Genomic DNA, 21,771 nt, shown 5'->3' on the forward strand with positions numbered 1-21,771 from the left:
TATTGTCTGTTTTTAATAGGTATGGAGTAGGGCTGTGTGAAGCAGACCCTATTCGATTCAGATTCAGCCCGAATCAGGGACAGTGATTCAATACGTTGATTTGGATCACTGTCCCTGATTCGATTCGGCCGAATCTAAATCTGAAGATTTGATGCTGATTCAGAGAATTGTCGATTCAGACACAGACACAGCTTTAGAAGTTTTTTCTACATACCTTGAGGTAGCAGGCGCAGTTTGTGAATGCTGCAATGCTGGGGCGCATGGAGCATCTCACAGGAGTGTAGGAGGGCCCTCCACATGCTCAGTGGCAAACCCGGAAGTGGACCGGAAATACTTCTGGTCCACTTCTGGGTCTGCTGGGGAGTGTGCTGGAGGGCTCTCCTGCACTCCCCCAGCTCAGCGATCAGCCACAGGGGGACCCCGAGTGCCCTCCCCCAGACCCAGGAGGCACCAGTTGCTGAGCCAAAGGGGCACGGGGGTCCCCCTACCTGCTCCCCAGCAGCCCCAGAAGTGGACCGGAAGTGCTTCTTGCCCACTTCTGGGTCTGCTGCAAAGAGCGCTGGGGAGCCCCCTGCGCTTCTGTGAGATGCTCCATGCGTCTCAGCATCACAGCACTCATGCGCCGTCTCTGCTACCTAGAGGTATGTAGAAAAAACATTTAAAACTGTCTTTACATCCAAATCTCCGAATCTTTCTGAATCAATTCAGAGGGTTCCCAATTCGATTTGGAGAGATTAAGGGGTCCTCTGATTTGATTTGGATTTGGCAATTTGGCCACTGAATTGGGCCGAATCGAATCAGGGACTGAAGCTTCGCACAGTCCTAGTATGGAGCATCTGTGGCTTTCTGTTCCTTGCCAAACTACACTAGAACCTGGATCATTTGTATCAGGCTGGTTTGCAACCTGTTTAATTTGCAGAGTTGTTGAGCGAAGGATGAGCTGCTTAGCTGTTTGCTATGGCTTTTACTTCAGAGAGCACCACTTCTCCAATGCAGTCCTATGCACCTGTTTTTGGTGGATGTATATACCTCCAGTTGATTCACAAATCCTAACCTTCACAAGGATTTAAGAGACCTAACCCTAAGAATTGTGGAGGCTTTACTACATTATGGTAAATGCCTTATCCTAAAGCAAGTGAAGGATAGTCTAATGCATGCTTATCATGATGGTTAGGGACATAAATTATACATAAAGTGGTATAAATGATCAGAAACTAGTTTAAATTTGTAACACAATAGAAGTTCAATATGTATAAACCACTTTCAAAATGGCTGAAACCAGTTTAAGATAAACCTGGATGGATGTAGTATCAGATTTAACTGATTTAGGTTAAATTGGTTTTTTGAACTTCTGTTCCAGATCCTCTCCAGATTCAAGTTAGCTTGCAGTCCCCCAGCATCCCAGGATGCTTTGCACCTCTCCCATAAGCCCTGGCCCCCACAAGGTTGGTGGTCTAGCCTTGGCCCAAGCTGCCTGTTTTAACCTAGCAGGGAGCCATGTTATAGCACCCCCTGGCTTCTGGCCTGAACCACTGCAGGTATGTGGCTGCATTTCCAGAATCAAAAGTGAATGTCTGTTCACTTGCTTATTCATTCAATCTGTGCAGTTTAGACTAACCTATGAGGATTGACTAGATTCAGCCTCAGGCTTTTTGACTGTCTGTACTTAGCTGACATGTTTATTTCTTTCAGGGACACATTAAGTATGTGAAGACTCAGTTGTTCATGAATATAGAAATGGAATGATGGAGATTCCATCTCCAGGTGCACATATTATCCAGGCTGATAGTTGAATTGATAGGTACAGGGACCTAGAAGCAATGGCAAGGAGTTAAAACCATTGGGTAGATATTCATTTTTTACACATTAAATTAATAGGTGGTCTCAGTCCAGTTTGTAGTAGATATGTCAACTTTACAACAAGATAACCTCACTGCAGACATTTTCTGTGTGGATGTCAACACAGGTAGGGCTGAGTGTGTAGTCAGGATAGTCAGTTAGTCAGTGTCAGTGTAGATAGTCAGTGTAGTCAGTTAGGATCTGTGAATCAACTGGAGGTATATACATCCACCAAAAACAGGTGCATAGGACTGCACTGGAGAAGTGGTGCTCTCTGAAGTAAAAGCCATAGCAAACAGCTAAGCAGCTCATCCTTTGCTCAACAACTCTGCAATGGTAGGGCTGAGTGTGTAGTCATGATGGTCCAGAACATTAGGGCTATGCAAAATGGTCCCGTTCCGTTTTGCCTTGTGTTTCGAGGTTTCCATGGAACAGCATTCCGTTTTGAATTTCATTTCTATTCAAAACAGCTGTTTCATTTTGCTTTGTCAAAACAGTGAGGCTGTTTTGATGCTGTTTTGAGGTTTTGCTAGATCAGGCTGGGGGTAGGGAGTCAGCCCAGCCAGCCCCTCTCCCCCCCGCTAAATTGGGCCTCTTGGAGCTGTTCTAATTAAAGTGCAGCCCACTCACTCCCAGAGCACATGTAAAAGTGTCCCTAGTGGATAACTAATGTGCATTTTGAGACTGGCACAGAGTTGCCCAGGATTTTACCTCCCTCTGGGCACATGTCCCCATTGTAGTGAGACAGCTGTGTGTCTCAGGGGCTAGGGACAGACATTCAAAAAGCCAGAGCCTGAATTGATTCAATCTTTGCAAGTTACTCTAACCTGCATAGATTGAATCAATTTGCAAGTGGACAGGCGTCTACTTTTGACACCGGAAATGCAGGCACATTCCTGTGGTGGCTCAGGCCAGAAGGCGGGGGTGCTAGAGTGAGCCCTTGGCTGGAGGGAAACTAAGTTGAGTGAAGGGATGTGGCAAGGCATGTGCAGGCCTGACTGTGATTATGGAGGGGTATAAACCCCCACCCTTGCCTGCAGGGACCCCAGCCTGGGTATGCCTGGAGAGGGCAGGTAGAAGCAGCCCCTGTCAGGGGCCCCCAGCCCTGCTATCCCTGCTTACTCATTGGCTGGTGGCAGGAGTGGGGGTGGGGCCAGACCCTGGTATCCTGAGGGGAAACGGGGTTTAATCCCTCCATTGCAGGGAGGCAGCAGTCTGGACAGCAACAGCTCTGCTCTTGCACCCGGGGCCATGCACCCATGACCTCAGGAGCCAGTCACCAGTAGCCTGAGAGGAAGAGGAGGTTTAGTCCCCACTTGGGGCACCAATGCGCCCTGGGCCAAATCCCTCCAAAGAGCAGCCAGCAGCTGCGGAGAGTGAGGATGTGGCCTGGGTACGGGGATGTGGGGGAGCTCAACTCACCACTACATCCCACTGCAGTAGTGAGGCCCGGGCTGGGGAAGCCATAGGGGGCAGGGGGCAGTGCCTGCCATCTCCCGCCTGCAGCCCCATATGCTGTTGTTTGCAGGTGGGCTGGAGCTTGGCTCCCCTCCCCATGCCTCTCCTGGTGGCAGCAGTGGAGTGAACTATTGTAGCAGGCAGAGGTGAGGCACTTGTCACCTGCTGCTTGCTTGTAGCAGCGCCAGCCACTTGGGGCAGGCTACTGCAGGACAGTTGCTGCCTATGTCCCTAGGCCATGGGGCCAGGCTATGACAGTCCATTGCCTCCCCCTGCTGCTGCCCACATGCATGGCCTGCAGCAGCCTGCCCCAAGCACCCAGCACTGCTGTGAGCAGATGACAGGTGACGGGTGCCTGATCTCTGTCCAGCTCCTGGCTTTAGACCCCAGCCAGGCTGTGCCTGGCACAGGGGGTGGGAAGTCCACAGCAGGGGCTATTTCCCCCCCCTCCCCCCACTCCCTCATCAGCCAGCCCACTGAGCAGTGGGCATGGCTGGGTGATTGGGCCAGCTCCCTGCTCAGGCAGGGGAGTAATGCCCCCAGTACAGGCTTGCCTGCAGCTGGGAGAGAGTGGCAGGGAAATGGCTCCTGCTGTGGGCTTCCCATCTCCTGTGCCAGGCACAGCCTGGCTGGGATCCAAAGCTGGGTGCGGGGGGAGGGCGCTTTTCCCCCACACTGCCTTTTCAGCTTGCCTGCTGGCTGAGCAGGGATATCAGCCTGGTGATTGGCCCGCCTCCTGGCAATGGGGAAGCCTGCGGTGGGAGCTTTATTCCCCTGCCTAAGCTGGGCCAATCACCTGGCTATGCCTCCTGCTCAGACGGCAGGCCAGCTGGGAGTTGGGAATGGGGAAAACACCTTCCTAGGTGTGGCTTTGGACTCTAGCCAGGCTTTGCCCAGCACGTGGGGTGGGAAGCCCACAGTGGGGGCCATTCCTCCCCCGCCCCCCCCAGCCAGCCTGCCAGTTGGGGAGGGGACATGGCCAGGTGATCACCCCAGCTCCCGGCTCCGGTTCATAGATTCATAGATTGTAAGGAGCTGGAAGGGACCTCACAAGATCATTGGGTCCAGCCCCCCCAGAACTAGGCAGGTGGGGACTTTGGGCTTCCCTGCAGCTGAGATCTGTGTGGATCACCCTGTGACATCTCCTTGACTGGCAGGCTAGCTGAGAAGGGAGTGAGGAGGAAAAACAGCAGCTTCCTCCCCATCCCTCTCCTACCCCCATTGCAGACCCCTGCTGCATCCCAGGAGCAGCAGAGAAGGCACGACCACTGAAGCTGGCTTGGGGGGATCAGAGCATCGGGGCTGCCTGGAGCCTCCTAGGCAGAGATGCAGCCCGGCACCTTGTCCCTGCCCCTGCTGGGGTGTTGGGTCTGCCCCAAAATCCCTGAGGGTGTTGGGTGAGTCCTCCTCCCTGCATGGCCAGAGCCCCCGCTGCCTATCAGCCCTGCCTGGCACAGCCTCGGTGGCTCCCGGACTGCTTTACCCACAAGGCTGCGGCAGGGCTGCAGCGCAGCTGACACTGGAAGAGGGAGGGGGTCTCACATCCTGGGCTGCAGCTCCCCTGCCCCAGACTGTCCTGCAGTGCCTGGTGGGGCAGGGGGAAGCTGGCAGTAGGGGCTTTATTCCCCTGCCCCCGCTGGGAGCTGGGTTGATTCCCTGCTAGAGGAGGGGATGAGGCAGGGGAATCCTGACTGCTGGGGATGGAAAAGTCCCTGCTGGCCGTTAGGGGTGGGGTCAGCCCTGCACCACTGGAGCAGAGAACACAGCCCATGCTGAAAAGCATGATGAGTTGCTGGGGGACTCCGGTTTAACTGAAACCAGAAAGGGGTCAGGGACAGAAGTTCCATAAACCGGTTTGATGCAAATCAGTTAAGTCTGATACTACATTCAACCAGGTTTATCTTAAAGCAGTTTCAGCCATTTTGAAACTGGTTTATGTGCATTGAACTCCTGTTCTGTTACAGGCTTAAACTGGTTCCTGACCACTTACACTGGTTTGTGTGTAACTTCTGTCTCTAGCCAGGAAGTTGACCCTAAAATGCAATAATGGGGGCACTTATATATTCTGAGGGGGTAATAAAATTGTTCCTACTTTTTGTTAGATAATTTAGGTTTGGTCTTAAAATGGTCTTCTGTCAGCCTCTAGATGGAAATAGAATTCTGGCCTGTGTGCGCTAGAAGCTTTAGATTTTTCTGAAGACATAGTTCAAACAACATGCCAGCAAAACTGAGAGATTGCCCATCATTGTAAGAAAGACAGGTTTAATAACCCTTGTGGGGGAAGACTATCTAATGAGAACTCTGGCAGCATCCTACTGGAACAGTATGTTAGATGTCAGAGTAGTATAAGAGATGAGTTGAGTTTGAAACTACTTTGTGTAAGCCAGTGGGAGTATTCAGAGAGAATAACATCATGATTTGGCAAGGTGACAGCTACATTTGCTAGCTTAAACAAGACTTGATTATGGAAAATGTATAACCTAAAGACCAAACTATGAACCTCTTTCAATCCCTTTTAATCTACAGATGTGAAAGCTGGAAATTCAGAAGAAGTATAGGCACATGTCTAAACATTTTTTAAAGTAAATTCATGAGGTAAATGCTACGTGTTAAAATTAAGTGAATTCAGAGCAAATGTCAGTATTCGTCACAGATCTTATCAACTTCTACTTTTAAAGTTACCTAGAATAGAAGATGAAAACATAGTGGGCTGTATTAAAATGAAAGAACCTCTACATCAAACAGTACGTTGAGAGGGAAATCTTCCGGAACTTAACATGACAGACAAGCAAAGGGAGGACCTGTGTAGACAGAGGTGGCGGGGTTTATTCCTGCAGTGATGTCTAGCCATGTGGGAAGGATTTGGATTTAGATTCATGTAAAATGTGAAGCACAAAATCAGACAAGGTTCTTTTGGGTAAATCCCGTATCTTTTATTAGACCAACTCAAATAGTTGGAAAAATTCTTCTTTGCAAGCTTTCAGGTACAAATACCCTTTGTCAGGCTGAGGAAGCACCTGCAGTTGGTCTGTGCCCTTCCTGGATGGAATTAATTAATCCTGCAGGTGTTTCCTTAGCCTGACAAAGGGTATTTGTACCTGAAAGCTTGCAAAGAAGAATTTTTCCAACTATTTGAGTTGGTCTAATAAAAGATACGGGATTTACCCAAAAGAACCTTGTCTGCCTATGTCCTTAGACCAACACAGCTACAACCTATACCCAAGCACTAAGTCAGATATATAGCTTGCTGTTCTAAAGATTGCAGGATAAAACAAGACTGAGGGGAAAACAAAGAGAAAGTTTATTATTTTATCCTTCAGAACAGTGAAAACAGAACATATATATGCAACCATTTATGTAAGCAAGTTGAGAAGGGAGCAGCTGGGAGACATTTACTACTTTTCATGTTTTTGGATGGAAATGTCTTCTTTAAATGACACAAGAGATTTAGTTTGTTAACTTCCACAATGAGTAGCTATTTCATGTTTCAGCTGCTTTTATTATAGTGGTGCAGGCTACTCTCTTTGAGCCAAAATACAACTAGAAAAGTAATTTAAAAGGAATAAGCCTTTAAATCTACCTTCTACGTCACAGCAGACATTGGTTGCCATGAATCAAATTACACCCTTCATTTCTCACAGCAGGGGAGAGAGAAAACTGAGCAAGCCAGCAACGTGCTCTCAGTTCAGAATAGAATCAGAATAGTAGTTGGTTTTGAATCAGCCTTGCCTTTCCTTTTTCAGTCCTGCAGTGAATTTTTAGGCTCAGCTCTGCCAATGCAAACCATCGTGCCTAGAATAAGAAACAAAGATCTGTATTTCATTAATGGATACCATTTCAGGATCAGGCTGTAAATGATGAGATGAACATGATGTGGAGGGGTGTACTCCAGTGATCACACCTTCCTTTTATGGTCTGTTAACTTTGATATCATGCAGGTACTTTTGTGTGAAGATTTTTTGGGAAGCTGAGAGAGTTGAGGAAGAGGGGTGGGAAGGTATGCAGTTTATTTATAAATAAGACTCTGTCTTTCCTTCATCACTGCCCAGGGTTCATGAGAGTTGAATCCAGAGCATAGCTTTGGTCAGTATATCTTTTTTAAGGACTAGATCTAAAGCTAATTGGATGAGTGCAACTGGACCTGTAAGAGTAAAAATGTTCTGAGACCCAATTACCCTGTAATTAAGGATCTCAGGACTTTTCAGAATCAGGGGCAAAAGATGTTCAGTTTTCTATAAATGAACTGGGAGAAATCCTAGCTGTACTGCAATCAATTGCAAAATCCTTCTTGACTTTGGCACTACAGGATTTCACCCACTATTTGTCTTTTGTTTTGACAGAAATGCTGTTTCTGTTGCTTGCTGGGAAAGAGTGCCCAACTTGAAGGAAAGAGCTGTGACTCGAACCTAAAGATAGGACAACAGTGTAGGAATATTTTCAGCGACTGCTGTGCTAAAGGTCAAGGAAGCACTGACATGTCTGTTAGTGATGATGTTCCGAAGAAGAACCAAGGTATACCGTGCTGTGAAAAAAATTGTCTGGGACAGCAGAGCAGCACTCCATAACCTCATTGGGTGCAAGGAAGGGAGGAATGCTTGTCCTTTGAATGATTTAAGTAGCAGCTGTAGTATTGTGCTCTCCTTTGATTGACTGTCCCTGTACCCAATGGTGTATGTGCACCTGAACTCAGAGTCCTCTGCCACCAATATCTATACAACACACAAGAATGTCTTCCTGCTCTGAAGGGCATAAATGGATAGGGCATACCAACTGCTGTTCAGTTCCTGTCTTTACTCTTAGGCTTTGAGATGGAAAAACTGGCTCTCTGCTCTTTGTTAGCAATCCTTACCATAGCAACTGAATATAATGAGTTTATTGCTAATAGTTTTTGGCTACTGACAAATTACTATTTTTTCTTTGAACTAGATCTGGAATGGTCTTCTCTAGGTCCCTGGACATCAAGTATTCCTTCTTTGATAAGGAGCTGTGCCTGTAAATTTGAAATATCTTTATTGATCCGGGAGGGAGGAGGGATACGGGCTGATGGAGGAACTGCACATCCCTAGCATGCTGTTCATTTCCAGGACTAGAAAAGACAGGAAGTCCAGACAGCAGATCCATGAAACCAGCATCTGACCTGGGATCTTTAGACTCATCTACAAACCTTAGATGTAGAAAAATGGCTTTTCTGACCTGAACTGGATGCAACTGTCCAGATCTTCATGCAAGCTATTTTTTCCCTTGTAGAGAGAATGAAAGACAAAGCCACATCAAAACAGAGTCTATCACATTGGATATTCAGCTGTGTTGGAATATATGATGAGGTGGCTGGATGGAACCTGTCCCACTGCTCTTCACTTCGTTAGAATTCTGGCAGCCTAAGTAGCATTGCTAAAGAATCTGCTTGCCATTGCTATATGGAAGGCAGCTACCCAGGGATGGGTCAGGTCACACAGTCACAACACATTGTTCTAATACAAAAGCCACCATCTTCATCAGAGACTTGGACGAGGGGGTGGAAAGCATGCTGTCCAAGTTCGCTGATGACACTAAGATGTGGGGCAAGGTGGACACACTTGAAGGGAGAGAGAGGCTGCGACTAGATTTAGACAGACTACAAAAGTGGGCAGATGAGAATAGGATGGGGTTCGACGTAGACAAGTGCAGGGTGCTGCACCTTGGGAGAAGGAATCCACAGCACACATACAAGCTGGGGAGTTCCCTTCTCGAAAGCACAGAGGCGGAAAGGGATCTTGGAGTCATTATTGACTCCAAGATGAACATGAGCCGCCAATGCCAGACCGCAGCCAGCAAGGCCAGCCATACCTTGTCATGAATCCAAAGGTGCATCTCAAGCCGGTCCAGAGAAGTGATACTCCCCCTCTATGTGACTTTGGTCAGGCCGCAGTTGGAGTACTGCGTCCAGTACTGGGTGCCGCACTTCAAAAGGGATGTGGCCAGCCTGGAGAGGGTTCAGAGGATGGCCACCCACTTGGTGAGAGGGCAGTAGGACAGGCCCTACGAAGAGAGACTGAAGGATCTGAACCTGTTCAGCCTCAGCAAGAGGAGGCTGAGGGGAAACCTAGTGGCTGCCTACAAGCTCATCAGGGGAGATCAACAGCAAATAGGTAGAGCCCTTTTCTCCCCAGCACCACCTGGGGTGACAAGGAACAATGATAATAAACTGATGGAGAATAGGTTTAGGTTAGAGATCAGAAGGCAATATTTTACAGTTAGGGTGGCCAAAATCTGGAACCAACTTCCCAGGGAAGTGGTCCTCGCCCCTACCTTGGGCAAATTCAAGAGGAGGTTGGATGATCACCTGTCTGGGGTCTTGTGAACCCAGCATTTATTCCTGCCTGTGGAAGGGGGTCAGGCTAGATGATCTGTTCAGGTCCCTCCTGACCCTAGCTACTATGAATCTATGAAACGTGGAACACTACATATTATTAGGTTCTATTCTAGTCATGACTAATCACAGATCACTGTGATGTATGGCTTGGGTTACTGTTGTTGGAATGGGCATGCTAATGATCACTTGAAGGAAAATAAGTTACTTTATGGTGACTGCAGCTCTTTATGATGTGTTTGTTGCCTGTGTGTATGTTCCATGACATGCTGTCTTTTCACCCTACCTCAGAGTCCTTTACTTAAGAAGCATCTGAGTGGTGATGCACAATCTGATCTTTTGGTGTGAAATATAAAAACTCTCAGGGCATATGAGCTGTGCAACACTGCTGGCCAAAAGCCTGTGAGCTCGATATACCTAGGATTCATGCATGCCACTGGTGGAATGTGTATGGAAAAGGAAGAACTCTAATTAATGTTAGAGGTGCACCAATATGTCGGTCCAGTATTGGATCAGCACTGAGATAAAGAAAATTGTGCCCTTCCAGGGTGCGTGCAGTGGCAGGAGCCATGCCCACCAGATGAGCTGTGGCTCTGTCCCACACCCCACCCTGCCCTGGCCCCAGTCCCACTCCCTCCCACACTGCAGGGGCCTTGATCTACCTCCCCCCCTTCTCTCCCCCCTCCCCTTTCACCACAACAGACTTACCAGCTGGATGCAGTTCTTCAAGCTGCTGGGTTGCATATCGGAAATCAGATCAGTATCAGCCGATATGTCTCCTTAAAAATCATCTATTGGTATTGGCCCCCAAAATCTCTATGGGCGCACCCCTAATTACTGTAAATGTGCCCTTATTTTAAATGATAAGATTTGCCTGGTCAACCTCAGGCATAGAGTGGCTTTTAAAATAGTGTCTAAATGAACACAAATGGCTAATCTGATTTTTATATAAAGTGCTGCAGCAGAAGTCAGGGGGAGCTGCGAATGCTTCAGAACATTTGATGAGGATCAGGTTAAGGTTTAGTTAGAAGCCTGACTTTAGGAACTCACTTGGAAATGTTGGTCTCTGTGTAATCCATGATTACATAATATATTTTCTAGTAAATCACTCATTTTGCAAGTATTTAAAGTTTCAATCATAACAATGAAACTGCTTTTAAAATAATTTTCTTCAATATTTACTTTTGGATATTCCCAAAGGCCTGGTCCAAATCTTTTTTCAAGTACACAGTATTTTATTGTGAGAAGAAAACTTGTTTTTTTTTTCTCTAATGCCTGTTTCACCTTTTCATCAGTTGACATTTCAAAAGAGGAAGTAGACCAAGAAGATCCTTACCTTCATGATGGCTGCAGAGGTAAGATGCTTCAACTCCTTTTGAGTTCAGGGGCAGCTGAGATTGATCTGAGCATTCAGGAAAACTCCAGCTCCTTGTAGAGGCAGGTCATTATATGACAAGAGATTTTACCCTTCGGTATGTATAAACCAATCTGAAAATACTTGGAGAGCTTGAGACAGTGTGAGAGTCACCTTGTGGTCCCTTATAGCTAGTGGGCATTAACTGGGATGTAATGGCTTGCTTGTGGGTGGAGATTGTCAACACAGCCTTATAGGAGGACGAGGAAGTAGTAACCTATAGGTAAGTGCCTGTTAGGCTCTTACTCAAGAAGTCATTTCCTGATATTGATGATCCTGCCGGTTTTCAAGGCTGGGAGGAAGTGATGGGACATAATGTGTTGCTTGGTTGCTTGGCTTTGAGGAAAGTCTTTTGATCATCACTGAAAGTTGTGAAGTTTGGTGACTTTTGTATATGCACTCTAAACTTTTAGAGTTCATATATTGTAGCACCCCAAATCTGCTTCATAGAACTCAGCAGGTCTCTTAAGAGTTGCTCATGCTTCTCTAAGACAGAACATGTCCCACTGTTATACAGTTTAGCAAGGATGGTTGACCACAGTAGCTAGAGCAGAAATTCAACTGTGCTATAAAATGTTTCATGTCAACTATGTGTCATGATTGGATCCTACTGAAAAGGATTTTTGTTACCTCTTGTCTTTTGTTTCTTGAGCTCAGATAAGATTAGATACGTTTGTCTCCAGAAAGCAAGCCAGTGAAAAACTTCACCTAGCTACCTTAGGGCTAAAACCTTGATTCTCCTTCTAGCTTTGTGTATTGAGTAGCATGCAGTTGTTCTGCCCAAACAGTACACCAGGTTTCATTCATCTCTTGAGCCTAGGATGAAGTGATCCACACCAACCGCTTAACAGGTGCAAACAGCTTCCTCCTAAGTGCTAGCTCAGGTGGGTCCATCACCTTTTGTATCTACTCCCTGCTTGCCTAAAGAGAGGTGGATAGCAGCTTTCAGACCAGGGGTGGGCAAAATGCGGCCTGCGGGCCGGATGCAGCCCACCAGGCTATTCTATCTGGGCCACAGGGCCCCTAAAAATTTAGGAAATTAATATTTATCTTCCCCTGGCTGCCTATCATGCGGCCCTCAAAGGCTTGCCAAAACTCAGTAAGTGGCCCTCCACCCAAAATAATTGCCCGCCCCTGCTTCAGACACTTCCTGTTATTCTAGTACTAGTGAAGTGAATAGCCCCAGCAGGGAAGTAATGAGACAGAGTTCTTACCTCTGTGAGTTCTTACCTCTGTGTGCCCCCCTATGGGCATGTAGAGCAACAGATGTATTTGCTTCTAGGAAGTGGAAAATGTTACTAAGCTGCCTGTTTCACTTCATTTTACCTGTCTTGGGCCATTCTTATCTTTGTAACACATTAACTTTTTTTTTAAAGTAAAGGGCCAGATCATCTGCTGATATCCACCCACATAGACTTGATTCTAAAAACATTGAATAGGATCTTCCAAATTCCACTGGCCTTTTTGAAAAATTAATTCTCTAGTCTTAATGGTTGATAGTGTTGGCATGGATCTGGAGCAGCAATCTAGTCAGCTTGGTTGTGCACAGGATAAAAACTGATTCCAGAAGATAACAAACTTGACTTTTCATTTGGAAGTGTCTGGAGATATTATTGTGCTGAACAATCATTCCATATTCTTTAGAGCTTGAAGATTGGTTTTGAAATAACATTACCAATTTGTGGTTTATATGCAGCATCTAAATGAAAATTGGAAAAAGAAAGGAAAAAAGGTTAAATAATTTTATGCCTTGGTTTTTGTGACAAAATGCTTGGAAGGAATGTTTGATTTGGATAATGTTCTGCTTAGTATTTTAATTTACTGCTTTTCAAATATGATTTACATAACTGTGAGCTTAAGGCATCAATGATTTACTGTTCTTCACAAACAATTTGGAATCTATTTAGGGTAGAATAATGTTTGAGTTATAGACTGATATTGCAGTATAACTTTTCAACCTGTCATGCCAGATATACTCCTTCACAGGGTTTGTTTGCATCCTACAGTGACACTTACATAACTTATTTGAAAATACAGCCATTTCAAAGTTCAGGGCATCTACATCCTATGACAGGCAACTGTAGATATCCTAGCAGTTGAGGAATGATTTACTGTGCTGCCTGTTGTGTGGATATTACCCTCCCTAGAGGCTAGAGACAGAAAACACCTATTTAGGTCGTTGGGTGTGTCATCCTGCCAAGGCTAAAGCTGTTTTTCCTTCTTGTCTTTGGTTCCTTATCATAGTACGTCAAAAGTACATTACATGCTTTCCTAATGTTACCTCTCTATGTAATCAATTACTTTAATTGCCACTTAGGTATTCTTCCATGACTAGGAAGAGGTGGAGTAGTCTGTCCAGTCACAAATGGAAGCTGTTTTCCAACACAAGTTTTCTGACAAGACCCATGTAATAGAAACATTTGAGAGACTTTGTCCTAAAGCTTAATTTATTTTGTTTTTTCCAAGTGAAAGGGCTTCCTTCATTTCTTTTCAGAGGCAGTTTCCGTCTGAGAGGGTCTCTACATTATGCTTTTTGCCAAAATAATTGTACTTAATGCTTCTTCCAGAGGGGCTGTTAGCATAGATGGAGCACTGGGTACTTATCTGTTTTAACTATGAGGCCGCATGTACTTCTAACAGACATTGCCATTGCCACTTCTGTAACATCAACTATCATTCCATGTGGTACCATGGGCCAGTTCCTCATTAGGAATTGTTCCAGGTCCTGAAATAGTTTTCTTTAAGCTACCAAGCTGTATGAGGAATACCTCATACAGCTTGGTAGCTTAGAGAAAACTATTGTCCTATTTCCAAAAGTTGCCCTATTTCCAAATAGTGTGGGTTTTATAATGGCTTCCTCCTGGTGCTTCCTAATGAAGATGGGACTTTAATGTGCCATAGAGGTCTTCCATCTGAATATTTAACCGCAATATTTACATATACCTAAAAATGTTTATGAAAAAATGGATGCAGATAAAAAGATTCCAACATCCTTATCACAAATAACTGGCATACAACAATCCGCTATCACCATCAAAACATAAGGTATTTTTGTGATAGCTTAACTTATTTTGGAACCAAATCAAAAGAAAAAAAAAGACGGCCTCAATAGTGATGGTAGGAGTTAAGGCAAGATGCAAAAAGGGAGGACAAGGAAGCAAAATTATTTCCATCCTGACTTCTATATTTATACTGGAATTAGAGCTTGATTACTTTTTTTATAATTAAAAAGGTATAACAAAGGTAATGTAAATGCTTAATTTACCTGTTATGAGCTGTCTTGATCTTCTTATGGTGCAGTAAAAAAGTTACCATTTTCTAAAGTTACGCGAAGAGGTATATGAGCTAACCAGCTTCCTCCTGAACTTTAAAGCAGGAAATATGTATGGTGATGGTGTATTAAAATTGGGGTTTTTTTTCCTTCTTTGTAATGCTTTCATGAAATAAAACAATAGATGTGACCATTTCTCTCAGTATTTGCTCATATTTCCCTCTTCAACTCATGCATTCTTCTAAAATAATGGTAAAATATCCTGGATTTTGGCTAGGCATTGGTAATTAAGCAGTTGACATCTTTCCAGTTTTGTGTGGTGAACTTCCTCCTGATATCAGATTTTCCACTCGTTCTCAAAAATCACATTTGCTTTTTAGGTGCTGGTCCCTGTTCCCAGCAGTGTAGGGACACGGGAGCCAGTTTTATTTGCTCCTGCTTTGTTGGATACCAGCTTCAGTCTGATGGCGTCACTTGTGACGGTAAAGGAAACAAAACTGCTTTCTTCTTTTTTTGGGAGGGAAGGTGGGGAAAGGGGATGGGACAGACCAGGCCAGAACATACTTGTGCTGGGAAGGGAAGGAGCCAGGGGGCAATGAGAAGCTGATTTAGGCAGGGTGGGGCAACATGGGGGCAATAGAAGTAATAAAGTGGTAAGAGAGCAGATGGAGGGCTGGAAGGCAGGAGACATTAAGTTTGCTGCAGGAGGGAATGTAGCACTATAAGCATCCATTTTATTTTGTAGTAGTAGTAGACAGATGTTTGTGTAAAATATAGCATCTCATAGTAGCTCTGATACTTCATTTGTTGTTTGTGGACACAGGGAGGAGCTAAAAATTTGAGGCAGACATGAGTGCTTACCCTTTCAGTCTGGGAAAGAGTTTACAGGACAATTTGCCTCCAGATATTTAAGGAACAGCACTGACTCTTAGCCCTGTTTCTTCCCAGTGAATTCAAGCCTTTTGTATTGGCTGCTGTTTAATCTTTTCTACTCTGGTTATTTTAGATGTTAATGAGTGTATCACTGGAGCACACAACTGTGGGATTGGACAAACTTGCATCAATACCCTGGGATCCTTTCGCTGTCAGCGTGACACGAGTTGTGGAACTGGTTACGAATTGACTGATGAAAGTCTCTGCAAAGGTATGTCATAGGCTGTGAGCCTGGGTTAGATCATGAAACTGACCTTTACCAGAACAGAATCCTAAATAATTCATTGTACCCTGCTGTTCTTGTAGTTCTGTGGAAATATGTATAGGAGCTGCAGTTCCATAAAAGCTATGTTGTATTATCTAGCACTTAGTGTGCTAGATCGTCTAATCATTAGTGTCTGAATCCTGATCAATTTTCCCCTTTTCTGCTAAAATTAGAAATCAATTGTCCCTTTATTTCACATAAACTTAATATGAGTTTATTGTCAATCAAATATATATCTTTATTATTATTTATAATGAAATAGTTACCAGGTTTTTACTTAGAACTGGCCTTAACTGAGCATATTTTACTAATTTACTAGGTAGCATTGAAGACCCTGAAAGATTTAAGAGCAAAAATAAGTTGCTCTTAAACAGTGTTTAAGAAATCTGAAAACATTTTTATTGGAACATTTTAAGTGATCATGCATCACCCTAAATCATGGTTAATCAAAAATTTCAATGCAGTGATGAAAGTGGACTCTTAAGTGTCTGGATTCAAAAGGCAACAATTTGAAAATAACACTCCTTATTATGCTATCTTATTTTTATTGCTTAAGCTATTTGGCCTATTATATTAATCCTGCTAGCAGAAGTTGCTAGTTTACCAGCAGCCTAAACTATTAAAACAAAACAAACCCAAACCCCACAACCTCTCCTCCCCCCTTCTCCCTCCCCAAAATAACCCAAGCTTCGGAGTCAGTAATTTTGTAATTATTTCTTAAAACACATTTTTTCCAAGAATTCATATCAGTTTTTATGGTTTTTAATTCTTGTGGCTCTTATTTTGCTTATTTCTCAAGAACTTTCCATATTTTTTTTGTTTTTTGAAAGTCTTGCGACTTTTTAACCTTATTTTTGCTTCATGTAGGACTGCTTAATTAATAAGTCTCTGGTCCTTTTCCTCTATTCATACTCCCAGACCAGATCTAATTTTTATGTAATCTAAATCCTTAGGTTTGCTAAAATTAATATATACTTATGAATATATATATTTATGAGCAACTATTTTTTTTCTTAATACCACTTTGGGAAATAGCATGTGACACTTCCCTTCTTCACAGAAATATAACTGCTCAGCAAACCCAATGTGATATGGGTGGTTCCAATGTGAAAAATCCTTTTCTTTATGATTAAAAAATGTAAGCTACTGTACACACAGTACTTACAAAGCACTTGGAGTAGACCTCAATATGCTCCCTCTAAAGTCAATGGAAAATTTGTCATATGTTTTTGTAATCATCATGAGTAATCAAGTAGAAAATGTTCCACTTGATTTTCTACAGTATTAGAATTACATTGATTTTTATCCCTGTTAAGTATCTATGCATGCTACAGCCTATATGGTTAAAAAAGGCCTCACAGGTATAATTTAATGTGAGGAAAGCAATTGTCATTGTTACATTTTCTGGATGAGAGAACTGAATCAGGACTTCATTGAAGTCATGTTACATCTATAGGAATAATTTTCTCAGCATTGATAGCATTTTAATTCTTTCTGCCCTCATCTGCATTTCCACAGAAGTGTAACATTTGCTTAGAAATTCCTGCTTTTTTAAACTGCTTCAAAGAGATGTTACCTTGTGAGAAATATAGGGGCTGAAAACAGGCATCTTTAGTCTCAGTTTTTATTTGGGGAAAAATTCCCATTAAAGTCAATGATATGAATTATGATTTACAGTAAACCCTTTGTATACCACACTGGGAATGGAGAAGATCTATGAAGTGAGCATAAATTACATGTAATCACATTTTAAACTGGAGTGATATAAAGGGCAGGGGTGACTGACGCCTCCTGAGTCTGGCGGGGGGGGGGCACAATTGGTGGGTGGGCCCAGGGAAGGGCCAAAGGCCCCATATCCCTCTGCGGCTTAGTGTCCACCCCTACCCCACAACACACCGCCAGCCTGCACAGCAAAAAAACTGCCCTATCCAAAGCAGTGCTCAGTCAGGGGCCAATCTCAGGGGGGGGTATGTGCCCACCCTGTGCCCCTTCTACCAGTTGCCTGTGTAAAGGGGCCTCTATATAACATGAAAATTAAGTACGGTGAGCTTACCCTAGGGCTCCTGCCAGACATGCAGGTAAAAGCACTATGGAATCTGATGGGCGAGCCCTACAGTTGTGCTTCCTGCCATGCCACACATGCATGGCAGGAAGCTGGGGGCCTCCTCAGCTGCGGGCCTCCTCAGCTGTCGGGGCTCCCAGCTGCAGAGGTACTTCTGCAGCTGGGAGCCCAGGTCAGCTAACAGGCCTCCCAGCTGCAGGAGTGCAAGGTGTGCCCCTGCACCTAGAAGCCCAGATCAGCAATGGGCTCCCAGTTGTGGGTCTGCATGGTATGTTCCCCTAGCTGGGAGCCTGGATCAGCTAATGGGGCTCCTAACCACAGGTGCACACCTGGCCTCATGTTCAATTAATGGCATGATAGGAACCAGCCACCAAGTTTTTACACATTTTTGATTGAATATGTGAATGTTTGATTGAATGCCAGATCAAAATTTAAGATGTGATTAATTGGTTAATCTTGTCTTAAGTCTAACATTTGGTAGGGTGTCCTGAATTATGACATCAGGATACAGTTTCTGACTCAGCAGAGCATTTGAGCTTTGACATGATTGACTTCAGAGTTAAGCATGTGTATATGCACCTTTTTGAACCATGGCCTTAGAAAATACTGCTTCAGACATTATAGCACTATTGCAGTAATTCGGGGCAAGACTGCAGAAAATGAAAGTCTGCTGCCTATTTCTGTAAGATTCAGTTAAAAACATTGGGCCAAAGTTATGCCCAATACATCTGCATTGGAATGAATGGGGGTGCATCTGGGATGAATTTGGCCTATAGTTTTTAACTATGTCTCTTTTATTAAATGTAATGAAAGCTTCTTTTTTCCTGTAAAACTCCTGCTAACAATCTTTTTTTGTGATATACCAGATATTGACGAATGTGAGACTGGTACTCATAACTGCCCCCCCGATTTTATCTGTCAGAATACTCCAGGATCTTTCCGTTGCCGCCCCAAGCTACAGTGCATGAATGGGTTTATACAAGATGCACTAGGCAACTGTATCGGTAAGAAAGAGACATTGTCATTTCAATAAATTCATAATTTTGCATGTAGGCCAAAAGGCTGTTTTACTAAGTCAGTTCTGAATCTCCTACCGCTGATGTACTTGCTGCTGTATTATAGCATTTTTTTGTTTCCACTGAAGGCAGGATTTTTTTTCCTTTTAGTGTAAGACTTTCAAAAGAAGTCATAGGCATGTCCATTCCAAAGAGCAACAGTGCCATACTGTAATGCATCATATTGTGTGAACAAGCTACCTTCCTAACTGGAGGTAATGTTCAGGGCTGTGTGTGCCAATAATCACTTTTGAAAGGCAGTATCTAGTGCTGGACATGCAGCATGACACTGAAACAAGTCTATTACTATTTTCTGGGAGGCAGCACATACAGAACAAGTGTGGCATGTCTTAATAGAGCACTGTCTAGCAGCATATGTGAGCAATACATAGGCATGCACTAACAGACCTAAGTGTATCAGTTCCATTTTCAGTAGAAGAGTTGGGTACTTTGGAACCTATTTTCCTTTGGCTTTCAACAAATCTTGGGCTTCTAGGTGCTGAAACATTGTTGAAAATTTTAGCTGAAGTATTTTTTGGGTTTTATTTTGGTTTTACTTATGTTCCTCTAAAATAAGATTTTTAAAACTTCACTTTGGGGCCCTCTTTCTACACGTTACACTGTAGAGTTCTGAGTTGCCCGCCTGGTATCAAAATAGCCTTTATACTGGAATTCAGTTTTGCTGATATCTGCAAATGATGAATACTCAGCTATATAGAGCAGGCCTTAGTTTCCAAAGGCATCTCCCATTTATTTTTCAGTGATGAGAGAATTTTGTCTCTTCAAATTGTAAACCAGATAAAGAATTTAACCATGTGGTGTCATGATTATTAGAGCTAATTATAATTAACTATGGAGTGAGGCTTAATTTTAAAGACCGAATAGAAACTTGGGTTAGTATCTTGCCTCCTAGCTTACTTTGTAGACCCTAGAAATCCTAACAAATTATAATTAAATTTGTGTTCATTTACGTGTATGCCCATGCATTTGTGTATGAAGAATCATTAGTTTTAAGCCAACTCTAAAGAGATTTGCCTGATGCGTCCTACAAATCTATCTGTCCTTTCCTTGACAAGCTGCTGCCAAGTCCCAAGTTACCTTTATATTACTCTGGCAGCATAACATGTTTTGGACTGGTGGAACTTGGTGAGCAACAGGAGTTGCCAACTCTTTCAATTGTCAGGCCCCCATTTTCCCATCACCCTCCCCTCCTTTACTGAAATCTGATACTTAAAACATTGACACTGAAAACAAAATGATTGCTAGTGCAAAATTGTACTCCATAAATAAAGGTCATTTAGGGTTGGTGGACAACCTTGCCTTTAAAAGCTAATCTCTGACATATGTAGGGTTAGATACTCAGATTGTACTTGGTGTGGCTGTGTTGACATCTTTGGACCTACACCAGTTTAACCAGCTGTGGATCTGGAGAGTTTCGAAACAGCTTAAAGCATTGTGTTTTTGTTTGTGTTTTAACCTATGCATCACAATACTGCATTGCATTGTACTGTGGGAGAAAGAGAGGGTGGGAAGCTTCCCACCTTTTTAATATCTTCGTTTCTCCAAGGTGGAAATAGCCTTCACCTGATTTCTTTCTAGGATTAGGTGACAGGCTTTGTGGATGTGGGGAGAGCAGTGGATGTGATATATCTTGACTTTAGTGAGGCTTTTGGCACTGTCTTTCATGACATTCTCCTTAAATTAAGGAAATATAGACTAGAAGAAAATACTGTAATATGGATACAAAACTGGTTGAATCCTTGTGCTCTCAGTGAGTACTCATCAATATCTCAATGTGTAGGTTGGAGGAGGTATCAAGTGGGGTTCCCAGGGGTCTGTCCTGAGTTCAGTATTGTTTAATATATTCATCAGTGATTTGGACAGTGGGCTGGAAATTATGCTTAGAAAATTTGTGGGTGACACCAAGTTGGGTAGAGTTGCAGACACTCCAGAGCATAGGATCTAGAAGGATCTGGATAAACTGGTGAAATAGTCTGCAAGCACTAAGATAAAATTCAACAAGGACAAATTCAAACTCCTACACTTGGAATCGAATAATTGAATCCATAAATAGACTGGGGAATGACTAGCTAGGCTGCAGTACTGCAGAGGACCATAAGATGAATATGAACCAATAGCATTCTCTTGTTGTAAAAAAAGCCAACAGGATATTGGGCTGTATTAACAGGAATGTCACCAGCGAATTAAGGAACATGATTCTTCCACTCTATACAGCACTAGGGAGGCCTCACCTGTGTCCAGTTTTGGGCTCCACACTTCAAGAAAGATGTGGGCAGATTTGAAAGAGTCTAGTCAAGAGTGACAAAATGGTAAGATACCTGGAAAGCATAACTTGGGAGGAAAGGCTGAAAGAAGTAGAATTATTTTGTTTGGAAAAGAGAAACCTGAGGCGGGGATTTGATAACAGTCTTCAAGTAACTGAAAGGCAATTAGAGAGAGGATGAATTTGGGCTTTCTCTATAGCTGTATGGGACAGGATTAGGAGCAATGGCCTCAACGTGCAGTAGATGAAATTTAGGTTGAAGATTAAGAAATTGAGGGTGGTCAAGAATTGGAAAAGGCTACCTAGAGAAACTGTAGACCCCCCAACCCTAGACATTTTCAAGAGCAGGTTGAACAGATACCTGGCTGGCATGGTTTAGTCAGGCACAATCCTGCCTTGAGGAGAGGACTGTACTAGACCTCCTCATGAGGTCCCTTCCATTCATACTTTCCTATGTTGCTTCTATCTGTAAGGGCTTGAATTGGGACCTGGCTAAAGTGCCTGCAGTGTTCTGTCTCCACAGGAAAGTAAGGTTTGTAGGGGTGGGACAGGGCATAATAGCATATATTACAGGGATGGCACATTTGACTTTTTCTTAGAGCAGCAGTAGCATGTATTTTTAGGAGGGCTTTACCAGTCTCACTCTTAGTCATCCTGTCTTAAACCAGATACTGGTTTTATGCCACTGCAGGTAAAAAGCAGTATTAGCACCTCCATTCTTCTCTTTCTGTGGATCAGCTTTTAGTTGCATCTTATTTAATTTGGGGGAACACTATTAAAAGTAAAAACAGGAGTAATGCATCCAACTCTCACTGATTTCCAGTAGAATTTGGTACCTACT

The 21,771-nt window shown here is 43.6% G+C and overlaps 1 protein-coding gene across 4 annotated transcripts in view; it reads left to right on the plus strand.

Annotated features, from left to right (window-relative positions):
• The window catches only part of FBLN1 (fibulin 1), a 123,608-nt gene that overhangs the window by 39,267 nt on the left and 62,570 nt on the right, over positions 1 to 21,771 (plus strand). For all 4 annotated transcript variants that reach the window (XR_009461863.1, XM_019482267.2, XM_014606326.3 and 1 more), the window contains exons 4-8: positions 7,638 to 7,809; positions 10,942 to 11,001; positions 14,712 to 14,813; positions 15,338 to 15,475; positions 18,458 to 18,595. Coding sequence is in view for 3 of the 4 variants with exons in the window: in XM_019482267.2 (XP_019337812.1) it covers positions 7,638 to 7,809; positions 10,942 to 11,001; positions 14,712 to 14,813; positions 15,338 to 15,475; positions 18,458 to 18,595 (610 nt within the window). In the remaining variant the exon portion in view is untranslated. The remainder of the gene's footprint in view (positions 1 to 7,637; positions 7,810 to 10,941; positions 11,002 to 14,711; positions 14,814 to 15,337; positions 15,476 to 18,457; positions 18,596 to 21,771) is intronic.

This window comes from Alligator mississippiensis, chromosome 4, assembly GCF_030867095.1.
Source record: "Alligator mississippiensis isolate rAllMis1 chromosome 4, rAllMis1, whole genome shotgun sequence".
Classification (NCBI taxonomy): Eukaryota; Metazoa; Chordata; order Crocodylia; family Alligatoridae; genus Alligator; species Alligator mississippiensis.